The 23643-nt window shown below is 48.5% G+C and overlaps 3 protein-coding genes across 8 annotated transcripts in view; 2 read left to right on the plus strand and 1 right to left on the minus strand.

Moving 5' to 3' along the window:
- serpinf1 (serpin peptidase inhibitor, clade F (alpha-2 antiplasmin, pigment epithelium derived factor), member 1) overlaps nt 1–2896 on the plus strand; it is a 5073-nt gene extending 2177 nt beyond the window's left edge. The window contains exons 3-8 of the mRNA XM_076169201.1: nt 189–384; nt 829–984; nt 1098–1301; nt 1373–1512; nt 1620–1830; nt 1993–2896. Coding sequence (XP_076025316.1) covers nt 189–384; nt 829–984; nt 1098–1301; nt 1373–1512; nt 1620–1830; nt 1993–2240 — 1155 coding nt within the window. The 3' untranslated portion in view covers nt 2241–2896. The remainder of the gene's footprint in view (nt 1–188; nt 385–828; nt 985–1097; nt 1302–1372; nt 1513–1619; nt 1831–1992) is intronic.
- Nucleotides 2897–3832: 936 nt separating this feature from the next.
- Nucleotides 3833–12845, minus strand: slco2b1 (solute carrier organic anion transporter family, member 2B1). Of its 6 annotated transcripts, none has more exons than XR_012965413.1 (17): nt 12726–12845; nt 11937–12113; nt 11716–11802; nt 11459–11596; nt 10969–11131; nt 10385–10609; nt 9734–9832; nt 8954–9084; nt 8458–8545; nt 7714–7878; nt 7424–7613; nt 6771–6915; nt 5167–5324; nt 5009–5073; nt 4658–4778; nt 4318–4564; nt 3833–4287 (listed from the first exon to the last, which is right to left on the minus strand). XR_012965413.1 is itself a non-coding variant. In XM_076169197.1 (17 exons), exons 3-16 carry the CDS (start codon nt 11743–11745, stop codon nt 4375–4377), a joined length of 1908 nt encoding a protein of 635 aa, XP_076025312.1. In that variant the 5' UTR covers nt 11746–11802; nt 11937–12113; nt 12726–12845; the 3' UTR covers nt 3833–4287; nt 4333–4374. The 6 variants fall into 6 exon arrangements, 5 of the variants coding, with proteins under 5 accessions (XP_076025312.1, XP_076025314.1, XP_076025313.1 ...); XM_076169197.1 differs by having other exon boundaries at nt 4333–4564; XM_076169199.1 differs by having other exon boundaries at nt 3833–4564; nt 11937–12109.
- Nucleotides 12846–16399: 3554 nt separating this feature from the next.
- LOC143015266 (olfactory receptor 2F1-like) lies at nt 16400–18614 on the plus strand. The gene is made up of 3 exons (XM_076169195.1): nt 16400–16776; nt 17237–17463; nt 18469–18614. Exons 1-3 carry the CDS (start codon nt 16400–16402, stop codon nt 18612–18614), a joined length of 750 nt encoding a protein of 249 aa, XP_076025310.1.
- The last annotated feature ends 5029 nt before the right edge of the window (nt 18615–23643 follow it).

Here is a 23643-nt window from a genome sequence, read left to right on the forward strand (position 1 = left end):
CACACACACACACGTGTCAGACTGATCAAGACTGATCCACATGGAGGCGGGGTTCAAGTTAGCAGTCGGGTTACGGAGCTTCAATGAACTAAGCAGCCATGTTTACACAAAACCAAGCAAGCAGACATTGTGTCAGAGGGTGGGCGTGTCACTTTCTTCTCCATGTTTGTGCGTTTGTGATGTTCCAGTCTGAGCTGGGCGTGGAGGAGGCGTTAGCAGAGGAGGAACACACGGAGCTCTTCACCACGCCAACAACAAAGATGGCTGCCGCCACCTCTGATTTTGGCTACAACCTCTTCCGTGCCCTGGCGAGCCGCGACGCCAGCGCCAACGTCTTCTTGGCCCCCATCAGCGCCTCGTCAGTGCTGACGCAGCTCGCCATGGGTGAAGACTAAACTTAATAGAAACTAGATACAGAGTGGAGTTCAGGTTGCTGTGGTTTCTCCTCCTCAGTCCTTTGTTTATATGGAGAATGTAACTTTTTTACTCTTTTGCTGTGATTGGCTGTCACAGCAGAGTGGGCGTGGCTCCCTCTTCACAAAGAGCCGCATGTCAGGACTGAATCTAGCCCCACCCACCTCATGGTGGCGCTGTGACAGCAGGTACATTTAGTCAATAAGTGTGGATGCTGCCTCAGTGAAGTCCAGCCTGATGTTCCTGCTCCTCTGAAGCTGAACTCCATGCTGTCCTCTGTTGGCCTCCACACACACAGGAAACACATTTAGTTTAAGTGTCACATTAGATGTTGTTTACTTATTGGACAAAAACTGAGCTGACGGGTGAAAAACAGTTTGAATTCCTTTGACTGACCGACTGGAACTCCCTCAGGATGTCCGGAGCAGGTCCAGAGGAAGCTGTTCAGGGCCCTGAGGTACCACAACCTGCAGGACCCTCAGCTCCACAACACCCTGAGAGACCTGCTGGCCTCGGTCCGGACGCCTGGCAAAGGCCTGAGCACCGCCGCACGCGTCTACCTGGCCCGGCGTGAGTCCACCTGCGTGTGTGTGTGTGTGTGTGTGTGTGTGTGTGTGTCTTAGTGAGGTCAGCATGATGCAGGGCTGTACACGTGTGTGTTACCTTGGTGTTTGTGCTTGCAGGTCTTCGTGTGAAGCAGGAGTTCTTGGGCCAGGTGGAGCAGCAGTACGGCGCCCGGCCCAAAGCGCTGCAGGGCAGAGGAGGCGACATGAAGGAAATCAATGACTGGGTCAAACAGGAAACGGGCAGTAAGGTGGATCGCATCCTGTCCAAGCCCCTCCCCCGAAATTCTGGGGTGACCACTGTGAGCGCTGCCTACTTTAAAGGTGGGAAAGGATGAAGAGTGTGTGTTTGTTCATTGGTGCTCTGAAGTCACTGCAACGTTGCCTCTTCACAGGAAAATGGGCAACGCGCTTCAGCCAAAGTGGAATGATGGAGAGCTTCCAGGTGGAGGGGGCGGCGCCTGTGCAGGTTTCCATGATGCAACAGGACAACTACCCGCTGAAGATGGGAATGGACTCAGACCTGAGCTGCACGGTGAGCTGCAGGTCTACACTCAGACTCAGGAGCTCAACACCACACAGCAAGACTTCCTGATTCTTCTCTAGTATCAAAGATGAACAGAAAGGTGTCTTCCTCTGCAGATCGCTCAGATTCACATGCAGGACGCCGTCAGCATGTTCGTCTTCCTGCCCGATGCCGTGACGTCCAACATGACTCTGTTGGAGGAGAGTCTGACGGCTGAGTTTGTGCAGGACCTCTCCATGACGCTCCTGCCCGCCCACGCGTCGCTCACGCTGCCCGCCCTCAAAGTCAGCTCCGCCTCAGACCTGCTGCCCCTGCTGGCAGACCTGGGTGAGTGAGACCGCCCGCACGGGACACGCTAACGGCCTGACGTCTGATAGATGGCAGGAGAAGAAGCGTCCTGATTGGCCGTTACTAACAGCGGTGCATCTCCGTAGTCTTGTGCCGTGGAAATCTTCATCTTCCCCTCCCTCTTCTTCCTCGTCCCTGCAGGCTTGTCTGACTGGCAGGGACTGACCGGGCTGCAGCAGGCCGGCGCTCAGCCCGCCAAGCTCACCAGCGTCAGTCACAAGGTTGTCATGGAGATGGCGCCTGAGGGAACCCAGTACCCCAGCGTCGCTCTGTCACCCAGCAGCCTGGTGTACCGCGTGGACCGCCCCTTCCTGTTCCTGATCCGTGATGACGCTTCAGGGGCCCTGCTGCTCATCGGCAGGGTGGTCAACCCCAAAACCCTGAAATAAACACACACACACGCGCACATACACATCAACCACGCATGCGCACACACACACACGCGCTCATGCACACACGCACGCGCACACACGCGCACACACGCACGCACGCGCACACACACGCACGCACACGCACACACACAGGCACACACACACACACGCGCTCATGCACACACGCACGCGCACACACACGCACACACACGCACGCACACACACACACACACACACACACAGGCGCACACACACACACACACGCGCGCGCACATGCACACGCACACACTCACACACACACACACACACACAGGCGCACACACACACACTCACACACGCACACACACGCACACACTCACACATGCCCACACACACTCTAAGCAGGTCCTAGGAGGGAAAATGCTTGGCTTCCATTTGTGGTGCAGACTGGTTTCCTATCTTCCTTGGTGGAGGTACTCTTTACTTCACTGAGGCAGGAGGGAAAATCCAGAATTCTTTTCAATCTGAAATTCTAAATAACAAAAAACTTCAGTGAGAGGAGAAAAAATGTAAAGTGTTCAGACAGGACAGAGGGCAGTAAAGTGTGTGTGTGTGTGTGTGTGTGTGTGTGTGTGTCCTTCATGTTTGATGCTTCAGTGTTACAAACAAATAAAGAATGAAACAATAAAACACAAGTGGTGCTTTGGTGTGAAGCGTTCTGTCAAAGCAGCATGCAGAAACACACACACACACACACGCACGCACGCACGCAAAGGCACACACACAGGCACAGACGCACAGGCACACACACGCAGAGGCACGCACATGCACACACGCGCGCACACACACACACACACACACCATGGTGATGACCGCCACACTACACCACTGTATCCAGCAGAGGGAGACAAATACAAACCTCAGACAGGATCACCGTCCAGGGATTCAAACCTCTGACCAAAGTTGCACAAGAGCCTGCGAGGTAGAGAGAGAAAAGACAGGAAGTGTGTCACACACACACACACACACACACACACACACACACACACACACACACACACACACACACACATTTAAACTAAAGCCTGCTTTCTGTGTGTTTCTGTGGTCACAGCAGGGATAAATGGACTCAGATTAGGAAACGCTCTGAGGTCATGAAGCCTGAGCCTCACCTACAGTGCTGTCCTGTAGAGGGCGCAGGAAGCCACAGTGAGCCTGAGGGAGAACGATTGGGAAATATCACCACAATGCTGGCAAACACACACCGTGTGTGTGTGTGTGTGTGTGTATGTGTGTGTGTGTGTGTGAGAGAGATTCCTCTCGGTTGGTTCACAACCTGTAAAGGAGTCCAGCAAGTCAGCAGAGTTTCACTCTCAGCCTGAAGTCAGACTGCTGGATGAGTTAGAACAGACATGTGTGTGTGTGTGTGTGTGTCTGGACGCGGTCACACTCGGTCTCTCAGGTCTGAACATGTTGCTGATGAACCTGAAGAACCTGATCCTTTCTCGCGATGTCGCCTTCAGCTCCTCATGTTTTTATCTGTAAAATGTTTGAGCTCAGGAAGGAGCTGTGTAAATACTGACAAGTGCCTCAACTAGACTCAACAATATCAGATAATAAAAACAAATGAATCAAAGAAACAGATTATAATGTCTCAAAACACAACAAACACAACAACCACAACAAACATCACAGCATTGATGAAACATAACAAAGATTTCAACAAACAAACGTCTTCATCTTCACCTTCTCCTCTTTGATTTGGATTTAATGTTGTACGTCTGTGATTTTCATTATAAAAGTCCTCATTTTTGTTATTTTATTTTGAAGGAACCGTTTTTTCCTGCGTGTTGTTCTGTGCTCGGCTGTCAGCTGAGGCACACGGGGCAGCGCCACCATCAGACGGGTCAGAACATCATGAACCACAATATAAAGAACTAGCTTAGGCTCAACACTTATCAATCAACCCATGTACACTCAACAGTAGTTTTTGTTAACAATATAAAAATCCTTTAAGTATAAAAATAAAAAACTGAATATATGGTGGGAGCTTCTTTTTTGGTTTTTATGTTGGCAGGCTCAGGACCTGCAGGCTCAGGACCTGCAGGCTCAGGACCTGCAGGCTCAGGACCTGCAGGCTCAGCTGGAGCTCCGGCGGCCTGCTGGCGTCCCGTCAGGTGGCCACGCCCTTCAGCTCTTTAGAGGAGGACTTCTCCGGACCCTTCTGTTGGTTCACCAGCTCGTACGGCGGCCTGCAGCCCGACGCTTCGTTACAACGTCCCGCCTGCTTCCGCAGGATGAAGGCGAGCAGCAGGAAGCAGAGCGACGCCCCGCAGACAAAGAACGCCATCAGGCCCAGAAACCTGCAGCACAGGAAGCAGAAAACACATGACTCCAAAGCCAACAAGGAGCAGGAACATGTAGCTCTGCTGGCTGCTAAACAAAGAGGTTCTGACCGCTGCCTGAACATGTCCAGGTTGTAGTAGAGACAGGAAGTCTTCCTGCCGCACTTCCAGCCCCACAGGATGCAGGTGGTGTCGATCACGCTGCCGTACAGAACCGGACCGGGCATGAAGGCTAACAGACCGGGGGACATGTTGTCATGGTGACAGATCACAGAGAAGAGGAGACTCATGAATCACAACTTCTTCACTTTGAGATCAAAGTCAGGAAGTTCTGGAAGAATCACTAAATATGCTGCAAGAATTTGGAAATTACAAACACAAAAAAAGGAGGAGAAGAGGAGGAGAAGAGGAGGAGAAGAGGAGGCTAAGCTCAGTCGGGGATCAGCAGGTTTACAGACTCACCTAGGACCCTGAAGAGCATGTACTGGACCCCAACAGCGAAGGACTTATCTTCTGCCGGCACCGACCTGAAAGACAAACTCATCAACACAAGCTGTGGGTGCTGAGGTGGGAGGAGGGTAGGGTCAGTCTGGGTCAGTCTGGGTCAGTCTGGGTCTCACCTGAGGATCATCATGTAGGAGGGGGTCTGAGAGAAGGAGGCCATGAAGCTGGTGAGCCCCAGCAGCAGCATGAAGGGGAGGAGCATGTGGGAGCAGCTGCTGCCACATGTCCGAGGAGAAGCAGAGCCGCCGCCCACACACACACACTGAGTGTAGTTCTACACAGACAACACACAAACAACACATCAAGCACAAGAATGAACCACGAGGAACATCAACACACATACACACACACACACACACACACACACACACACACACACAAAAGAATGTCGGCAGCTGTTTCACACACAGTTTGTGTTAAATCGTGATGTGTGGGAGGAGAGGGGAAGAAGAGGAGAGGGGAAGAAGAGGAGAGGGGAAGAGGAGGAGAGGGGAAGAAGAGGAGAGGGGAAGAGGAGGAGAGGGGAAGAGGAGGAGAGGGGAAGAAGAGGAGAGGGGAAGAAGAGGAGAGGGGAAGAGGAGGAGAGGGGAAGAAGAGGAGAGGGGAAGAGGAGGAGAGGGGAAGAAGAGGAGAGGGGAAGAGGAGGAGAGGGGAAGAGGAGGAGAGGGGAAGAAGAGGAGAGGGGAAGAAGAGGAGAGGGGAAGAGGAGGAGAGGGGAAGAGGAGGAGAGGGGAAGAAGAGGAGAGGGGAAGAGGAGGAGAGGGGAAGAAGAGGAGAGGGGAAGAAGAGGAGATGTTCCAGCTGAACAAAAGTGAAAGTGACTCATCTCCAAACAGAAAACATCTGCTGGGCAGTTTAACCCTCTGCAGTCTGAAGTCATTTGGTCTCACATTTACCACCTAAAACTCAATATAGACTGAGTCACCTGCAGATGACAAACACACACGTATGTTGAAGAGGAGCTCAGCAGAGAATCAAGCTCCTCTCACCCAGTAATAGAGGCAGAGCAGTAACCTGAGGCTCTGCTCTCCTCTGGACCAGAAACCGGCAGAACCTCCCCAGTAAAGGTCAAAGGTCACATGGACATAAACACTAAACACCTAAAGGAAACGTCCTGTAAGAACATCTGAGCTGAAGTTAGACTCTAATACATGTTTGGAGAGTTTGACTGAGAAATCAAGATGGACTGAACCATCTGACTGAGGGACTGAACCATCTGACTGAGGGACTGAACCATCTGACTGAGGGACTGAACCATCTGACTGAGGGACTAAACCATCTGAGGGACTGAACCATCTGACTGAGGGACTGAACCATCTGACTGAGGGACTGAACCATCTGACTGAGGCACTGAACCATCTGACTGAGGGACTGAACCATCTGACTGAGGGACTGAACCATCTGACTGAGGGACTGAACCATCTGACTGAGGCACTGAACCATCTGACTGAGGGACTGAACCATCTGACTGAGGGACTGAACCATCTGACTGAGGGACTGAACCATCTTACTGAGGGACTGAACCATCTGACTGAGGGACTGAACCATCTGACTGAGGGACTGAGAATGAACTTCACTAAGAATGTTCCAGATACCAGGTATTATATGAGATGCTGACTGGCAGGATGAGCTCAGTAGAAGTAGAAACATGTCACAGAGTAGAAATGGTGATTTTTCCCTCCAGGCTTCAGTGGTTTGAGTATAGAACAGTTGTACTCACAAGGACTTTGTGGCTGTTGTCCGTCTCCATGGAGACACAGCCGGCGTGGCAGGGGGACCTGAACTCCACCCCGTCTGAACCACAGACCGGATTAAACGCCTCTGGAGAACATTGACACCCAATACTGCAGAGTGCAGGATCAGTGCTGTGAAACAAACACACACACACAAGCACACGCACACACACACACGCACGCACACACGCACGCACGCACGCACGCACGCACACACACACACACACACACACACACACACACACACACACACACACACACACACACACACACACACACACACACACACACACACACACACACACACACACATTTATCCATAGAACTCCTATCTTCTCCAGAAATTCAATTCCCAAACTTTTCCATGACTCTTCCCTGCTGTCTCATAGCCGGTCTGGTTTGGTGTGAAGGGTTAACCTCATGGAGCACAGGAGGACTTCACTGTATGAACCAATCAGGATTTACACAACTTTTCCAAAAATCTTGGCAAATTTCATAATTTTTCCTAAACATTCCCAGGCCTGGAAAACACACTTCTAAATTCCAGGACTTTTCCAGGACGTCCATGAGTGTGTCGCTCACCACCTGCTGCCTTCTGCAGCTAGACCAGCAGGTGGCGTCTTTCGCTTCTGCCAACTACCTGGGAGGAAAGATCCCGGCGACCGTCTGAGTGGAGCAGCCAATCAGCAGCAGCGGCAGAGCGGTGACCACGCACAGCACGACGGCGACGCTACACAGCCTGCTGGCCCCGCCCACCGACAGGTTCATCCTCCTCATCAGAGCGCCACCTAGCACCGTCCCCAGCACGGCCAGAGGGATTCCCACGCCCCCTGGAGTCACGTGATCAGACAAGGAACAAGACGTGAAGTGAAGCAGCAAACAGGCGCTGCTGCTGCTGCTGCCGTGCTGCGTGAGCGGCGGAGCTCTGACCGATCATCACGTTGGAGAAGGACACCGTCTGGTTGAACTGCCGCTCGATGAATTTGGCCATGAAGGTGGCGAGTCCGGCCAGCAGGGCGGCCAGGTTGACCTGAGCCAGGACCACCAGCAGGTACACGGAGCACCGCAGGGTCCGCAGCAAGATCTGAGGAAAACCTGAGGACACACGGGAGACAAGATGATGATGAGATGTAGAACAAGACCGATAAACTGAATGAAGACCAGAAGGACAGACAAAATCAAACAAATGGAGAAGATCTTTGCAAGACCGTCCAGCCTGTGACCTCTGACCTCTGGCCTCTGGATTGATCCAGCTGTGTTTGGATCCAGCTTATAAACCATGTAAGTGGAACACTCAGGACGAGGTGGCACAGAGATTTATGTTCTGCATCAAAGTAGTTTGATTTTTGTTATTTATTATTTAAATACTTTGTTTTAGAAGCTTCCACAGCTCCAGCTGGTTGTCGCACCTTGGCGACAGGAAGTTAATCTGTTTTGAACTCTTGAACTCCTTCAGCGGCTATCAGACAAAGATTTACAACTGAATACCAGGATTTTCAAACCCTTTGTCCAGATTGTAATGAAATGTGCTGTGAATATTTGTGGTCTCCAGAGGATGAACCCTGGAGAATCACCCTCAAGACAAAACTTCTTTCTTCCACAGAAACAGAGCGACCCTATAGTTCCTCTGCAGCAGACACAGCAGGGAGCCAAACAGGAAGTCAGGGCTCTTACTTTTGAGGAACTGAAGCAAGGTGACTTCCTTGATGGGGTTCATCTGCTGCTTGTCATCCTGTCTGGACTCAAGGCCAGACGCTGCGACCTGGAGAAGCATGGAAGCAGGAACATCACATGCTGGAGTGTCAGCTTACAGTCACATGACTTCATTCAGATCAATACTTGATTTAGAACAAACTCAACTAATACACACAGAGACCAAGACAAGAAAGTGATTTAAGGTTAGGAGTGATGGAGAAGAAACACACACACACACACACACACAAACACGCACACGCACACGCACACGCGCGCACACACACACACACACACACACACACACACACACACACACAAACACGCACACGCGCGCGCACACACACACACACACACACACACACACACACACACACACACACACACACAGACACACACACACACGCTCCAAGCTTTCCCACAGCTTTCAGTTGTGAACATAAACAGGTCAGAACACGTTGGTGTTGGAGGTACAAACCTCCTTGGGCAGGTTTCTGGGGAAGAACAGGTACGGCAACGAGGTGAGGAAGAGGAGGCATGATGCTACCAGGAAGCCGAGCCACCAGGCCCCCACCCAGCGCAGGTCCCTGTGGTCCAGCTGGATCTTATCTGGGCCCAGAACAGGAAACACATCCAGCTTACAAACCTCTCCATTCATCTGAAAGGGATTTTTAATAATAATAACAATAATAATAATAATAATAACAACAACAATAATAATAATAATAACAATAATAATAATAATAATAATAATAACAATAATAATAATGATAATAATAATGAACATAATGATATAATGATGATGATGATGATGATGATGATCCTCCTACCTGAGGTTAGCAACTGTCTGTTGAGTTTAGCTGCTACATGGTAGCAGCCTGCTTACAGTTACATTGATAGCGACATGTGATCACTTCTCAGGTAACAGCAATGTTAGTTAGCAGCAGCAATGCTAGTTAGCAGCAGCAATGCTAGTTAGCAGCTATGGAGGAATGCTGTTGTGATACAAAGAAACACAGACTCAGCAGGATGAGTGTCTGTGATGAAGGTCAGAGGTCACCATGACTACAGAATGGTTTGATCAGAATTGAGCTGAGCTATGACAACAAGAGGCCCAGAGAGGGAGGATACTGGCTGCTGCTGACTGATGTTTGAGTCATGAATGCATTGCGCTTCAGACACACACACACACACACACACAACCCCACCTCCTCGGCTGGATCAGGCAGCAGCTGGGACACCTCAGCTCTCCTCTCACCTTTAGATGGTTTGTTGAAGTCCACGAAGAGGCGGAGCATGAAGGAGCCGGTCAGGAAGCCAAGCGCCGGGCCGATGGAGGTCACAGCCAGCAGGATGCCTGCACACACACACACACACACATTACATTACATTACATTACGATCATTTGGCAGACGCTTTTATCCAAAGCGACTTACATTACATTACCACCCTTCGCAGAGGGGGGAGCAATTGAGGGTTCGGTGCCTTGCTCAGGGGCACCTCGGCAGGGGCTCGAGCCGGCGACCCACTGAGCCACTGCCTCCCAGACACACACACACACACACAGTCAGCCTCCTTCAGTGAGACAGTTAAAGAGGTCAGAGGTCAGTCACCGTCACATTCACCTGAGTTTGTCAGACTGGATATTATAGAAAGAATGATTGATTGTTGATCAAAAGCAATGAACGAGCCTGATGTGTGTGTGTGTGTGAGTGTGTGTGTGTGTGTGTGCGTGCGTATGTCTGTGTGGTTGATCTAAAGTGGTCTGACACATGAGACATCTAAACATCTCAGAAAGGTTCCAGTATGAACACAAACAGCTGAGAGAAGAACTGAAAGAACATACAGCATGAACATACAATAACACACTTTATGACAGGAAGTTGTAGGGGGTCAAAGGTCAGCGTACCGAGGTAAAGCGGAGAGTTCTTCCTGCTGGCGAAGTCGTCGATGTAGGAGATACCAAAGGGCTGGATGGGCACTGAGGCCACGCCCAGCAGCAGCTGAGCCAGCAGCAGCAGAGGGTAGATCCCCTGGTGGGCGGGGCTCTCCTGCTTGCTGCAGCTCTGATTGGACCACATCGGGGCCATGCTGCTCTCTGATTGGCAGAGACCAGATGTGTTTTCACTGGAGGCTGATGGGACAGAGGAGATGATGGATCAACCTCTCTATCTACCTGATGCTCCTGCTGCGCTCTGATTGGCCACATGGCTGCCTGAGCTTCTCACCATGTTACCTCATATTTGTTTACCTTCTTCTTCTGTCAAAATGATAGTTGAAGAAAAATCTCCAAATCTTTGACGTCTTTTTATCTGTGTGATATGTTCTTATGTGTGTGTGTGTGTGTGTGTGTGTGTTGCACCTGATGGGTGGAGTGGTAAAGTCACATTACATGATGACATCATTACGCTACAGAGGACCAATCAAAATGAAGCTTTCAGAGGCATCATCAAATATAACTCCGCCCCGTTCAGTGGACGCGGTGTGACTCACAGCTGACGCGGTCGGTGTACTCGTACGCTCCACTCAGGAAGTGTGGCATCGCCATCAGGAGAGAGGCCACGCTGGCCAGCAGAGCTCCGCCCCCGATGAACCGTGGCCGGTGGACTCGACTCCCGAAGAAACTCACGAACACGATCAAGACTGTGTTCCCCACCTGAGACACACCCACACAACAAGCAGCCAATCAGAGGACAACTATCCATAGATCTATCACCAGCTGCACACTGATGAGAGAAGGACCCGGAAGTCACTATAGGATAGAGATCCATGACAACATACAGAGGGTTCAGGGTCAGAGGTCAACATATCAGTCTGTATCTAAGCTTCTGTCTCCATGTAGAGGAGCTTTAGAGGCTCTAACACCTGATCATGGATCCATCAGGGTCCATCAGAGACCTACAGACCTGAAGAGGAGAAGAAGAACATCTACACAAGGAGACGACTTATGAAGGTTTTGTTGTCTCAGTGTCTTCAGTCTGACCTCGTTGAAGGAAGCCAGCAGACCGGACATCTGGCTGGACAGACCATAGCGCCTCTCAATGGTGGAGATGGAGCTCTTCATGTAGCCCGACACCAACAGCTGGGACAGCTGCAGGAGACTGTGACAAAACACAAAGAACTGCAGGGAGAGAGGGGACACACACACACACACACACACACCTTAGGGTCAGACTTCCTGTTTATGTCTGTGTGTTGCCAGAGGAGGAAGGTGAGCTGCTGTGTGTGATGCAGACCAACCTTGATGCTATTGAAGAGGTTGCGTCTCATGTTGGCGTGGTGATCTGATCCTCACACACACACACACACACATACACACACAGAGGGCTGGAACAAACAAACACACACACACACACACACACACAGAGGTTTACTCTTCGGCCTTCTACACACACAGGAAGTGAGCTGAACAGAATCGACACTGGATTCAAACCGTTAGCCACCAGGAATGTTCATCATACCCAGGAGAGGCTCACCACGTGATAGAGCCTGAGAGAGAGAGAAGACACTCTTCTCTTCTGTCTGCTGCTTCTTCGTCTTCTTCTCCTTCTTCTTCTTCCTCTTCTTCTTCTTCTTCTTCTTCTTCTTCTTCTTCTTCTTCTCTGTGGTTTGTGTTGGAGAGAGTTTCTGGATTCTGACTTCCAAACATAACAATTAAGAAATTAGGGGCGAGCTTAACCCAACTCAGAACAGAGAGAGAGAGAGAGAGAGAGAGAGAGAGGGAGAGAGAGAGAGAGAGAGAGAGAGAGAGAAGGGGGGGGGGGGGGGGGGAATGCAGTTTCTTATCAGCAGAGGAATGTCAACACCAAGACGCTGAAAAAGAAAACCAGAAGTGGAACACAGAATGAAACCTACAACACCTCACACATAAACTACAGATCTAATCAGCTCATCGTCCCTCTGTCCCTCTGTCCCTCTGTCCCTCCGTCCCTCCGTCCCTCTGTCCCTCTATAAGAACATTTTATCAGAATGCACAGGAAGAAGAAGTGTGGAGTAATTTGGAATCTGAACTTGAATTCAAATGAAACATTTATTGTAGATGATTGCAAAACAATCAGCAACTTTAAATATCTGTGGGCATTGAACCCACAACCCTCAGTCTAAAGAGCTGCAGCAGAGCTACAACTAAGCAGGTGAAACAAACCTTTGATACGAGGTAACACAGGCAGAGGAAGAGGAGGAAGAGGAGGAGGAAGAGGAGGAAGTGGAGGAAGACGCTGAAAACTGAAGAAACATTCAGTAACACTCACGCGGTTTCTCTTTTTCCTGCTCTCACTTTCCTGAGGAATTCTGCAACTCGTGTTGTTCCTAGAACCAAGCAGAGCTTCTCTCTCTCTCTCTCTCTCTCTCTGTCTCTCTCTCTCTCTCAGGGGGTTGGCCTAACTGTGGAATTTGGACGGTGTAAGCGTAAGTGAAAGCTGCAGCTGGAAGACAAATCAGATCCAGATTCCATGATTCTGTATCCTGAACCTCTTTCTTTCTTTCTTTCTTTCTTTCTTTCTTTCTTTCTTTCTTTCTTTCTGTCTGTCTGTCTGTCTGTCTGTCTGTCTGTCTGTCTGTCTGTCTGTCTTTCTTTCTTTCTTTCTTTCTTTCTTTCTTTCTTTCTTTCAGGACAGTTGCATCTTTTGAAAGTAGAATCTGATTCAGATTCTTTGACATAAAATCTGTTTTAATGAAGTAAAATCGAATGAATTGGAAATGAAATGACTGAAGCATTTCAAGCGGCGCTCTCAAGCCTCTGGCGCCACCTAGTGTTGAGTTGCTGTCATTCATAATTGTAGGACTGCAGCTGCACCTCCCTCCTTCTCCTTCACCCTCATCCTCACCTCCCTCCTTCATCTTCTCCTTCAACTTAGAGGTCAAATATGAAGGAAGTTTGGAGGATCAGACTCCTGCAGGACATTGATGTGACCAGCAGAGACAGACAGACAGACAGACAGACAGACAGACAGACAGACAGACAGACAGATGATGTTGGAGTTAATCAGGCACAGGCTTGAACTTGAATTCAATGTTTGTTTACATGAAGATAAGTAGCTCAGTGTGTGTGTGTGTGTGTTTCCACAGAGGCGCTCCTTGTCCGCTGCCCCTTGGAGACCAAGATGCCTCATGGCACCTTTAATTCTATTAGCCTGCTGGTCAATGGACACCAGGACACACACGCACACACACAAAGACACACACGCACGCACGCACGCACGCACGCACGCACGCACGCACGCACGCACGCACGCACGCACGCACGCACGCACACACACATTCACACACACATTCACACACACATTCACACGCACACACACACACACACACTGAGCTACTTATCTTCATGTAAACAAACATTGAATTCAAGTTCAAGCTAATGGAAACCTGAGAGTTTCTTTTTTTCATCCATTTCCTGTTCACTAAGGTGACGACTCGTCTGTCAGCTCAGGTCCTCAGTCATCAGGTCATCAGGTCTCTAACAGCCAGTCTGATGGCCTTACTGACTTTTCTGTGACAGAACTCAAAAATTAAATGGAGGAATTTGAAAAATATTTGGGTCATTTTTGAAGCGTAACTATAACGACCTTATATGGTCAACGTGGGGCCGATGTCTACTCTTAGCTGCTGCTTTGGATTTACAGATGTTGCTGCACACTTCTTACATATAACAGCAAACATATGACACACATACACACGCACAAACACACATGCGCACACACACACGCACACACACGCGCGCGCACACACACACACACGCTTGTGAGCATCGAGATGGATCTGGACACGGCATGTGAGCGTATTGATTCATTTGGACAGATGTCACGTTCAGATGTAATGATATGAACCTCCAATCAATACAACACAAAATAAAGATGTGTTTTCATTGACTTATGTCACTTTTAACTGCAGGATCTAATCTCCTCAGTCTAGATGATTGACACTCTGTATGCTCACAGTGTAAACACACAGGAGTGTGAGTGTCTTTCTCTGTATGTTTGAATCCATCTCAGTCTGTGTAGATTTAGTTTAACTGTGAACTATGTCCATGTTTTTGTGTTTATTGTTTTGAAGAGAGAAATGAAAGCTCCAGGGTTGAATGCTGTGACTTTGTAACTAAGTTGAAGATGAAAGTGTTGCGTGTGTGGAGCTCGGGGACGCTCATGTGTTTGTGACACATTAATGAGTCACTGTGCTGCTTTGTGACTAAACACTTAGGAAGAGTTGTTGATGCTAATGAATCCGTTGGGACACTAATAGGTGTTTATCAGTGACCGCAGGTGGCGCTAATGAGAGCTCCTGGGATCCACACACTCAAACTATTAACAAACAAACATCCTACACTTCAGCACAAACAACATGAGTGAAACAGGAAACTGATCAGCTCAACAAACCCCCAGCACTTCCTGTGTCTTAGTCCAACACGTGTGTCAAACCTTAAGCAGCTCACATGATCGGCTCTGATTGACCAAATCACATGGAAAATCAATCAATCAATGAAAGCGTGACAGTGAACCTTCTTTCTGTTATGTTTTTGAGTTGTTTCCATTTGAGGGTTAAAGGTTCCAGAGAGTTCCTGTTTGGCATAAATGGTGCTCTGGATGCTCTGGGTGCTCTGGGTGCTCTGTGCTCTGTGGTGGTAGATGTGCAGTGAAAGTTTATTTTATTTTTACGTGTTATTGTTCTTCTAAGTTTGTCAAAAATGACAGAAAGTGGGAGTGTTGGGAAAAATGAAGCTTCTCCTTGACAGAGATACAGTGGCATCGCTGAAGAACATCCAAGAAGGGGGCCCTTCAAACCATCCACTGTTCTCTCTTTTGCTCATGTAAGAAGTCCTATCTGTACATTGACTGTGTCTGTTCTGTCTACACCCAGACCAGACCCACTGCCCACTGGACTGGGCTGGGCTGCTGCTGCTGAGTCATCTGCCCAAAGGGGGACATTTCTTTTGGTTTTGATGTAGGTATTTAAAATTACCGTTTCTTTATTTGTATTTCATCTATCTTGGGTTTCTTTCTAGTGGCTGGAGTTGGGTTCCCCTGGTTTTGTGGGTTAAGGCTAGCCCAGGTACATAAACTGTGTATCCCCCCATGTTGTCTCATTTGGGAGGTCAGGTTTGTTAGGTTCAGATTTATGTTGTGTTATTGTTCTGTTGACCTCAGTTTAACTAATGAAATTTTGGATACCCTTGATTTTCTTAATTAACATTTTCTTAGTTAACATTTGTAATGGTGATGAGTAATCTTCTCTTCCCATTTTGGATTGATTACTTAATTTGGTGTAATTGCCAAATTGGTTTTGGTTTGGTTCCTGACACAGCAGCCTTAAGGTGGATTCATGTTTCTATGGTAACGCTGATCCCAGCCGATTGACCCTGGTGACTTACAGCAGAGTTATATGAAGGAACACAATTTGTGGATCCTGACAGACGACAGCAGCAGGTCAGGGCTCACACAGGACAGCCTCAGTGTGATCAGACTACACTGAACACTGAAGCTCACTTCTTCTTATTTAGGTTCATTTCACTCAGGATTGCAGAAATCTTTGATGATAATTTGATCAACATTACAATGTAATATTTGTGTTGATGTGTATTAGTCAGAGAAATATGCTGTGATGACTCAGCACTTTGCCATAAAGCATCGTATAGAAACTCACTGTTTGTTTGTTTGTATGTCAGTATGGACTTAAATGCTGATTTCTAACCATTTTCTATTCTTTTAACAACACATGCTCTCCCTTATCTTCTTGCTCTGTAGTGCTTGAATAGAGAATAGAGAGCATTTGTGTTGTAAACTGGTTGGACTCTTGTGTAGTTGCAGGTGTTTGGACCTGTGTGACGTTCATCTGTTTATCCATCAGTGCAGATTCATGGTTGCAGTGCTTAAAGTCTTGCTTTGCCTATTTGAGTTTGGTGCACTTTTGACTTACAGAAGTGTTCTGGATGGAGAACGTCACCGTGGCGATGCCTCTCAAACAGCCTATCGTGTTTGAGGTGGAGGGCTTTCACGTACCTGAGGATCAGGGACCTTTACTCTTCTTCCTGGCCCTGCTGAACTACACGGTGGTGCTGTTGGCAAATGGTGTGGTGCTGGGTGCCATTGTGTTGGACCGGGCCCTGCACAGGCCCATGTACGTCATGATCTGTAACCTGGCAGCCTGCGACCTGCTGGGGGCCACGGCCGTGCTGCCTCGCCTCATGCTCCACTTCCTAACGGGGCACAAGCGGATCCCGTACGCCCTGGCCATCGCCCAGGGCTTCTCCGTGCACACATATGGAGTGGCGGTGCAGACCATCCTGGCCGTGATGGCCTACGACAGGTATGGAAACACATTAAACCGTTCGTCACATCATCACAGGCGTTCTTTGTTATAAAGAAACAAACAGTGATCAATCAAAGTGTCTCTTATCTCTTAGTGGAGCCGTTGACGGTGCATCTGAGGGTTTCCAGCTTGATTTTCAATGATGTTACCTTCTCTTTCTGCTGTGCTTGGGATAGTTCCACACCGTTCCACATCTTTCATCCAACTCTCTCTGTCACTCCTCCACATCTACCTTTCTTTGGCCTTACATGCTCAGTGTGAAGTGTAGAGAAGCAATGGACACCTGGTTCTCCTCATGAAACCAGTCACTTGAGGCTTGTATAGCAATCACCTTTAAACATTAGCATCTGAACAACCAACCATGTTAGTGACTTTGTTCAGAGGTGAGGTCCCTGCAAAGCATCACATCACTAAAGAATTCAAAGGTTTCTGAAGTTGACCTGATCTCCTTCTGCAGGTTGATTGCAGTGTGTGAACCTCTGAGGTATCAGGCCATCATGACGCCAGCTCGCCTGCTGTCCTGCTGCGTTCTGGCCTGGCTGGCAGCTCTGCTGTGTATCGGTGTGCTATTTGGCCTCAACGTGGGGACGCCGCTGTGTGGAAACATCATCCAACACATTTTCTGCAGCAACCGCAGCATCCTGAACCTGGCCTGCAGCCCCACCCCCATCAACAACATCTACGGTCAGTACCAGCAGGTGGAGGTGCAACAGCCGAAATTCACCATCCTTACCTCAACCATGTGTCCTAAAGTGTCATAATGTGCCCTAATGTGTCCTAATGTGTCCTAAAGTGTCCTTAAGTGTCCTTATGTGTCCTAATGTGTCCTAAAGTGTCATAATGTGCCCTGATGTGTCCTAATGTGTCCTAAAGTGTCCTTAAGTGTCCTATAGTGTCCTATATTGTCCTAATGTGTCCTTAAGTGTCCTATAGTGTTCTTATGTGTCCTAATGTGTCCTAAAGTGTCTTTAAGTGTCCTATAGTGTCCTATAGTGTCCTAATGCGTCCTTAAGTGTCCGAATGTGTCCTAATGTGTGTACTACATCTCCTCAGCCTTTGAGAATTTTTTAAATAAAAAAAACCCTGTTTTTCTTTGAAACCTGTTTAGTTCCACACATTCAAAGCTAGAAACCAAAAAGAAATTCTAAAATGTCAGTCAGCAATCAGCCCTCAACCCTGCAGTTAAATCAGAAACCAAACTGTGTTTCTCCAGTTTCCCCGCTACATTTCAAAGACAAATGTTCCACTTACTCATTTGTCCCCTACCAGCACCTGAAAAGCCTCAAACTGACCCACAGCCATCCTGCTGCTTTGATCTTTGAGCATAATTCCCTCAGAAAACAACAAAAGTTTGGGTCAGACTGTGTGTGAACATTACAGCTGCAAATTCATCGCTGTGGCATTTTTTGCGTTGTTAATTCACATGAACAGCCTTTAGTTTGTCCCAACAGTGACTTCCTGTCTCTCTTTTCTGCCTTTTTCTAGGTTTGTGTATGAGCTGGTCAGTGAGTACAAGTACCTTCTTAATCATCGCGTTCTCCTACTACAGGATCCTTCACGCTTGTGTCAAACAAGGAGACAGCAGCACTCACAGCAAAGCTGTTCAGACGTGTGCATCACACCTTGTCGTCTACGTACTGTATGAAATTTCTTCGTTCATCATGATAGTGATTCAACGTTTCCCTTCAGTTTCCAAAAACCTCAAGAAGTTCTTTGGCATCATGCTCATCATCGTTCCACCTGCTGTCAATCCCATAATCTATGGCCTGGTCAGTAAGGAGTTACGCTCCAGCATCATCAGGCTCTTCAGCAAACAAATCAAACCCAAAGAGTAAAGAGCTTTTGATGACCCTCAGAACTGTTCACTTATTCAGTCTTTAACAAACTCAACCTGAAGATTTGTTCTCCTGTCGCCTTCTTATGGGGCCGAGCTCATTCAAAGCACAAAGTCCAAGACTATCCATTGATTTTACAGAAATGTATTTATGATTTTCAGGGAAACTACTTTTGAACCAGGTCACTGACATTATTCTTTACTATCTAATGTTTTTGTGAGCATTTTGGGATAAAGTCAGTCTTTTGTAGACCTGTATGCTGTAGAATGGCTCCTTATGGATCCATGAACATGTGTTAAAGCCTCTGAAGCTCCACTGCATGAAGATATACATTCAGATAATATGTTGACCTTTGACCCTGAACCCTCTGTATGTTGTCATGGATCTCTATCCTATAGTGACTCTGACCTTTGACCCTGAACCCTCTGTATGTTGTCATGGATCTCTATCCTATAGTGACTTTGACCTTTGACCCTGAACCCTCTGTATGTTGTCATGGATCTCTATCCTATAGTGACTCTGACCTTTGACCATATTCTTTTACTAGTACATCTAATTGGCATTAGAGGAACTGTATTAAACGTTGTATTTATGAGATCGATTTCTGTATGTTCATGTTAATAATAAATCTACTATGAACACGAAAGTTAGATACGCCGTTCCTCAAGTTTGAGTGCTTGGACCAATAGAATTCAATTGATAGCTCCTTCCTTTAGGTAATAATATTCGGAAACACTCTATGAACTTTAATTGCTATACGGATGATACCCAACTTTACCAATGAAGCCAGACGAGTCCAGTCAGTTAAATAAACTCCAAGCAGACATTAAGACCTAATGACCTGTAATTTTCTCAACTCTGACAATCCACGTATCATTAATACATTTCACTTACTTAACTTCTTTCCCAGAGTTTCCTGTGTTCTCTCGTCTCACAGGTACTTGTGGAAGCCTGTCCTGTAAAGAGGTAGACCCTGTCCTGTACAGAGGTAGACCCTGTCCTGTACAGAGGTAGACCCTGTCCTGTAGAGAGGTAGACCCTGTCCAGTAGAGAGGTAGACCCTGTCCTGTACAGAGGTAGACCCTGTCCTGTACAGAGGTAGACCCTGTCCTGTAAAGAGGTAGACCCTGTCCTGTAAAGAGGTAGACCCTGTCCTGTAGAGAGGTAGACCCTGTCCTGTAAAGAGGTGGACCCTGTCCTGTACAGAGGTAGACCCTGTCCTGTAGAGAGGTAGACCCTGTCCTGTAAAGAGGTGGACCCTGTCCTGTACAGAGGTAGACCCTGTCCTGTACAGAGGTAGACCCTGTCCTGTAGAGAGGTAGACCCTGTCCTGTAAAGAGGTAGACCCTGTCCTGTACAGAGGTGGACCCTGTCCTGTAGAGAAGTAGACCCTGTCCTGTACAGAGGTAGACCCTGTCCTGTACAGAGGTAGACCCTGTCCTGTAGAGAGGTAGACCCTGTCCTGTAAAGAGGTAGACCCTGTCCTGTACAGAGGTAGACCCTGTCCTGTAGAGAGGTAGACCCTGTCCTGTAGAGAGGTAGACCCTGTCCAGTAGAGAGGTAGACCCTGTCCTGTACAGAGGTAGACCCTGTCCTGTACAGAGGTAGACCCTGTCCTGTAAAGAGGTAGACCCTGTCCTGTAAAGAGGTAGACCCTGTCCTGTAGAGAGGTAGACCCTGTCCTGTAAAGAGGTGGACCCTGTCCTGTACAGAGGTAGACCCTGTCCTGTACAGAGGTAGACCCTGTCCTGTACAGAGGTAGACCCTGTCCTGTAGAGAGGTGGACCCTGTCCTGTAAAGAGGTAGACCCTGCCCTGTAGAGAGGTGGACCCTGTCCTGAAGAGAGGTAGACCCTGCACTGTAGAGAGGTAGACCCTGTCCTGTAGAGAGGTAGACCCTGTCCTGTAAAGAGGTGGACCCTGTCCTGTACAGAGGTAGACCCTGTCCTGTAGAGAGGTAGACCCTGTCCTGTAGAGAGGTGGACCCTGTCCTGTAGAGAGGTGGACCCTGTCCTGTAGAGAGGTGGACCCTGTCCTGTAGAGAGGTGGAGCCTGTCCTGTAGAGAGGTAGACCCTGTCCTGTAAAGATGAAGAAACCTGTCCTGCTATTTATATTAATATCATTAGTTATATTTACATTGGTACTGTCATTGTTGTTACTTTGCCTCTCTGTGTGTCTGTCTCTCATTTCTCTCTCTTTCTCTCTGAACCCAGGCGGTCAAGGCAGATGGCCTCCCACCCGGTTCTGCCTGAGGTTTCTTCCCGTTAAAGGGGAGTTTTTTCTTGCTGTTGTTGCCAAGTGCTGCTCATGGGGGAATGTTGGTCTCTTTCAATTCTCTGTATGTAAAGTGCCTCCAGATAACCCTTGTTGTGATTTGGCGCTATAAATAAAGTTGAATTGAATTGTGCGTGTGTGTCCTCCCATCGACCAGCAGTTTAAGTTTACACTTAAAAGGATTTTTTTGTGGCTATTGGTGCGATATAAAACATATAAGACATAAGACAACAAGACAACAACTATGCAAAGAAATTGAAATAAATTAGAAAAACACACAAAATTAAATAAATTAACTACATTGAATAAGATTAAACGTGCAAGTTGCTAGGGAAACGCTGTGTCCAGTGTCAGAGCCGGGCCTTGTTAATGAGGCCCACTGCAGAGGGAAAGAAACTGGATTTGTGGCGTGAGGTTTTGGTCCTGATGGACCTCAGCCTTCTGCCAGAGGGGAGGGTTGCAAACAGTTTGTGACCAGCCACAATCTTGCCTGCCCGCCTCAGAGTCCGGGAGGTATCCAGGTCCTGGAGGGACGGCAGGTTGCAGCCGATTACCTTCTCCGCACAGCGTGTGATACGCTGCAGCCTGCCCTTGTCCTTGGCAGTGGCTGCAGCGAACCAGACGGTGATGGAGGAGGTGAGGATGGACTCAATGATGTCAGAGTAGAAGCGCACCATCATTGTCTTTAGCAGGCTGAACTTCTTCAGCTGCCGCAGGAAGAACATCCTCTACTGGGCCTTTTTGGTGAGGTCCTGGGAGATGATGGAGCCCGGGAATCGAAAAAAAGACTCCACAGTGTCAACTGGGGAGTCACACAGAGTGATGGGGGTGGAGAGGCGGGGCTGCGTTCAGTCGAAAACCCACGACCATTTTAGAGCATTAAGCTCCAGCTTGTTCTGCCAGCACCAATTCACCAGACGGTCAATCTCCCGCCTGTAGGCGGACTCAGGAGCCGGACCGACTGATGACTGGAGGGGCAGTCATTGGTGTAAAAGGAAAAGAGCAGTGGGGAAAGAACGCAGTCCTGAGGGGAACCGTTTTTCCCCAGCTTCACGTTCTGCTTCCTGTCAGTCAGGAAGTCTGTGATCCACTTGCAGGTGGAGTCGGGCACGTGAAGCTGGGAGAGCTTGTCCTGTAGCAGTGACGGGATGATGGTATTGAAGGCAGAGCTAAAGTCCACAAACAGGATCCTGGCGTAGGTTCCTGCGGAGTCCAGGTGCTGGAGGGTGAAGTGAAGGGCCATGTTGACGGCGTCGTCTACAGACCTGTTGGTTCTGTAGGTGAACTGCAGGGGGTCCAGGAGGGGGTTGGTGAGGGATTTGTGGTGGGGCAGCACCAGGCGCTCAAAGGACTGACTACAGAGGTCAGAGCAACGGCTCTGTAGTCGTTTAGTCCTGTGGTCCTTGGCTTCTTGGGGATGGGGATGATAGTTGAAGCTTTGAAGCAGACTGGTACATGTCATGTCTCCAATGAGGTGTTGAAGATGTCGGTGAACACCGGAGACAGCTGATCGGCACAGTGCTTCAGCGTGGAGGGGGAGACAGAGTCAGGACCGGCAGCTTTGCAGGGGTTCTGTGCTTAGCCTCTTTGAACCCATCTCTGTCCCCGCTCGTAAATGCCTGCTCCTTCTACCGGTGGAGCTGCCTGGGTTTCAAAGTGAAAGAGGGTTTGTCATTATTGAAGCTCACCCTGGTGCTTGTCGGTACACAGCTGTCCTCACAGAAGCTGATGTATGACGTCACAGCCTCTGTACTCGTCCAGCCTGATACTGTCAGACCTGAAAAAGGCCCCAGTCAGTACAGTCAAAGCACGCCTGAAGATTCTCCAGAGCCTCACTGGTCCACTTTTTGGATGTCCTCACAACAGGTTTACACAGTTGACTTTCTGCCTGTATGTGGGAATCAGATGGACCACGGCGTGGTCCGAGTGTCCTAGTGGAGCACGGGGTAGGGCGTGATAAGCCCAACTGACTGTAGTGTAGCAGTGATCCAAAGTGTTCTCCTCTCTGGTGGGACATTTAATGAATAAACACATATAAGCAAATACAGTAACCCAAGTTAATATAGTTACAAGTAACCAAATGGCTGGCTCCGGGAAAGTCTGGAGGTGGAGCAATAAAACAAAGAGATCCACAGCGTCTCTCTCCAGGAGGGCTAGATAACACATATCTGCCAATAGGTGAAGAGGTCACTGTATCGCTCTATCAAAGCTTCAAGCATCTGTGGTCAGGAAGAAGGAAGAGAGGGGGTTCGCATAGACGGGCAGTCAGGGGGAGCTTCTTCAGATCAAAGGGCTAATTACACTATACTGTTGTTCTTTAATTTACACAAAGAGTATTCTACTTTCCCCCACAGACAGCTGTTCATCCCTCAGATTTGAATCTTAGCGCTGCCCCTCTCGAAGCTGGCTGACCAATAGATAACAGTTAAACTACAGTGTCATCAGTGAATTGATGACGCCTTGTGTTTGCGGCATAAATGCAGTTGTACGTGGAAACTCACGGCCTGACCCACGACACAAGGACGGGGGCAGGACGAGCGCTCTTCAATGTCTTATTCCAGTAAAAACCCATCTGAAGATTTCAGTTCATCTTTGCCTCATCATTCACCACCAAAACAACGAACACGAAGAAAGACCATCAGCTAGGTCCTTTTTTCAATAGCACATTAGAGAGAAATATCCCCGGAAGCGGTGTTCGTAATCTGCGCTGTCGTCGTTTTACAGGCTTAACACAAAGACCTGCAGACCTACAAGA

The sequence above is a fragment of the Genypterus blacodes genome, unplaced genomic scaffold, assembly GCF_046128005.1.
Source record: "Genypterus blacodes isolate CSIRO-AG114 ecotype Tasmania unplaced genomic scaffold, CSIRO-AGI_Gbla_v1 ptg000194l_1, whole genome shotgun sequence".
NCBI classification, from domain to species: domain Eukaryota; kingdom Metazoa; phylum Chordata; class Actinopteri; order Ophidiiformes; family Ophidiidae; genus Genypterus; species Genypterus blacodes.

Excerpts from the sequence above, each read along its gene's own strand:
- slco2b1 (XM_076169200.1), bottom strand. The coding sequence starts at position 11,745 with ATGAGACGCAACCTCTTCAATAGCATCAAG. Across the intron at positions 11,597-11,715 it reads ACCTCTTCAATAGCATCAAG|TTCTTTGTGTTTTGTCACAG; the intron begins GTTGGTCTGCAT and ends CTCTCCCTGCAG. Across the intron at positions 10,610-10,968 it reads GTACACCGACCGCGTCAGCT|CCTCCAGTGAAAACACATCT; the intron begins GTGAGTCACACC and ends CTGTCCCATCAG.
- LOC143015266 (XM_076169195.1), top strand. The coding sequence starts at position 16,400 with ATGGAGAACGTCACCGTGGCGATGCCTCTCAAACAGCCTATCGTGTTT. Across the intron at positions 16,777-17,236 it reads GCCGTGATGGCCTACGACAG|GTTGATTGCAGTGTGTGAAC; the intron begins GTATGGAAACAC and ends CTCCTTCTGCAG. Across the intron at positions 17,464-18,468 it reads CCCCATCAACAACATCTACG|TTTCCAAAAACCTCAAGAAG; the intron begins GTCAGTACCAGC and ends GTTTCCCTTCAG.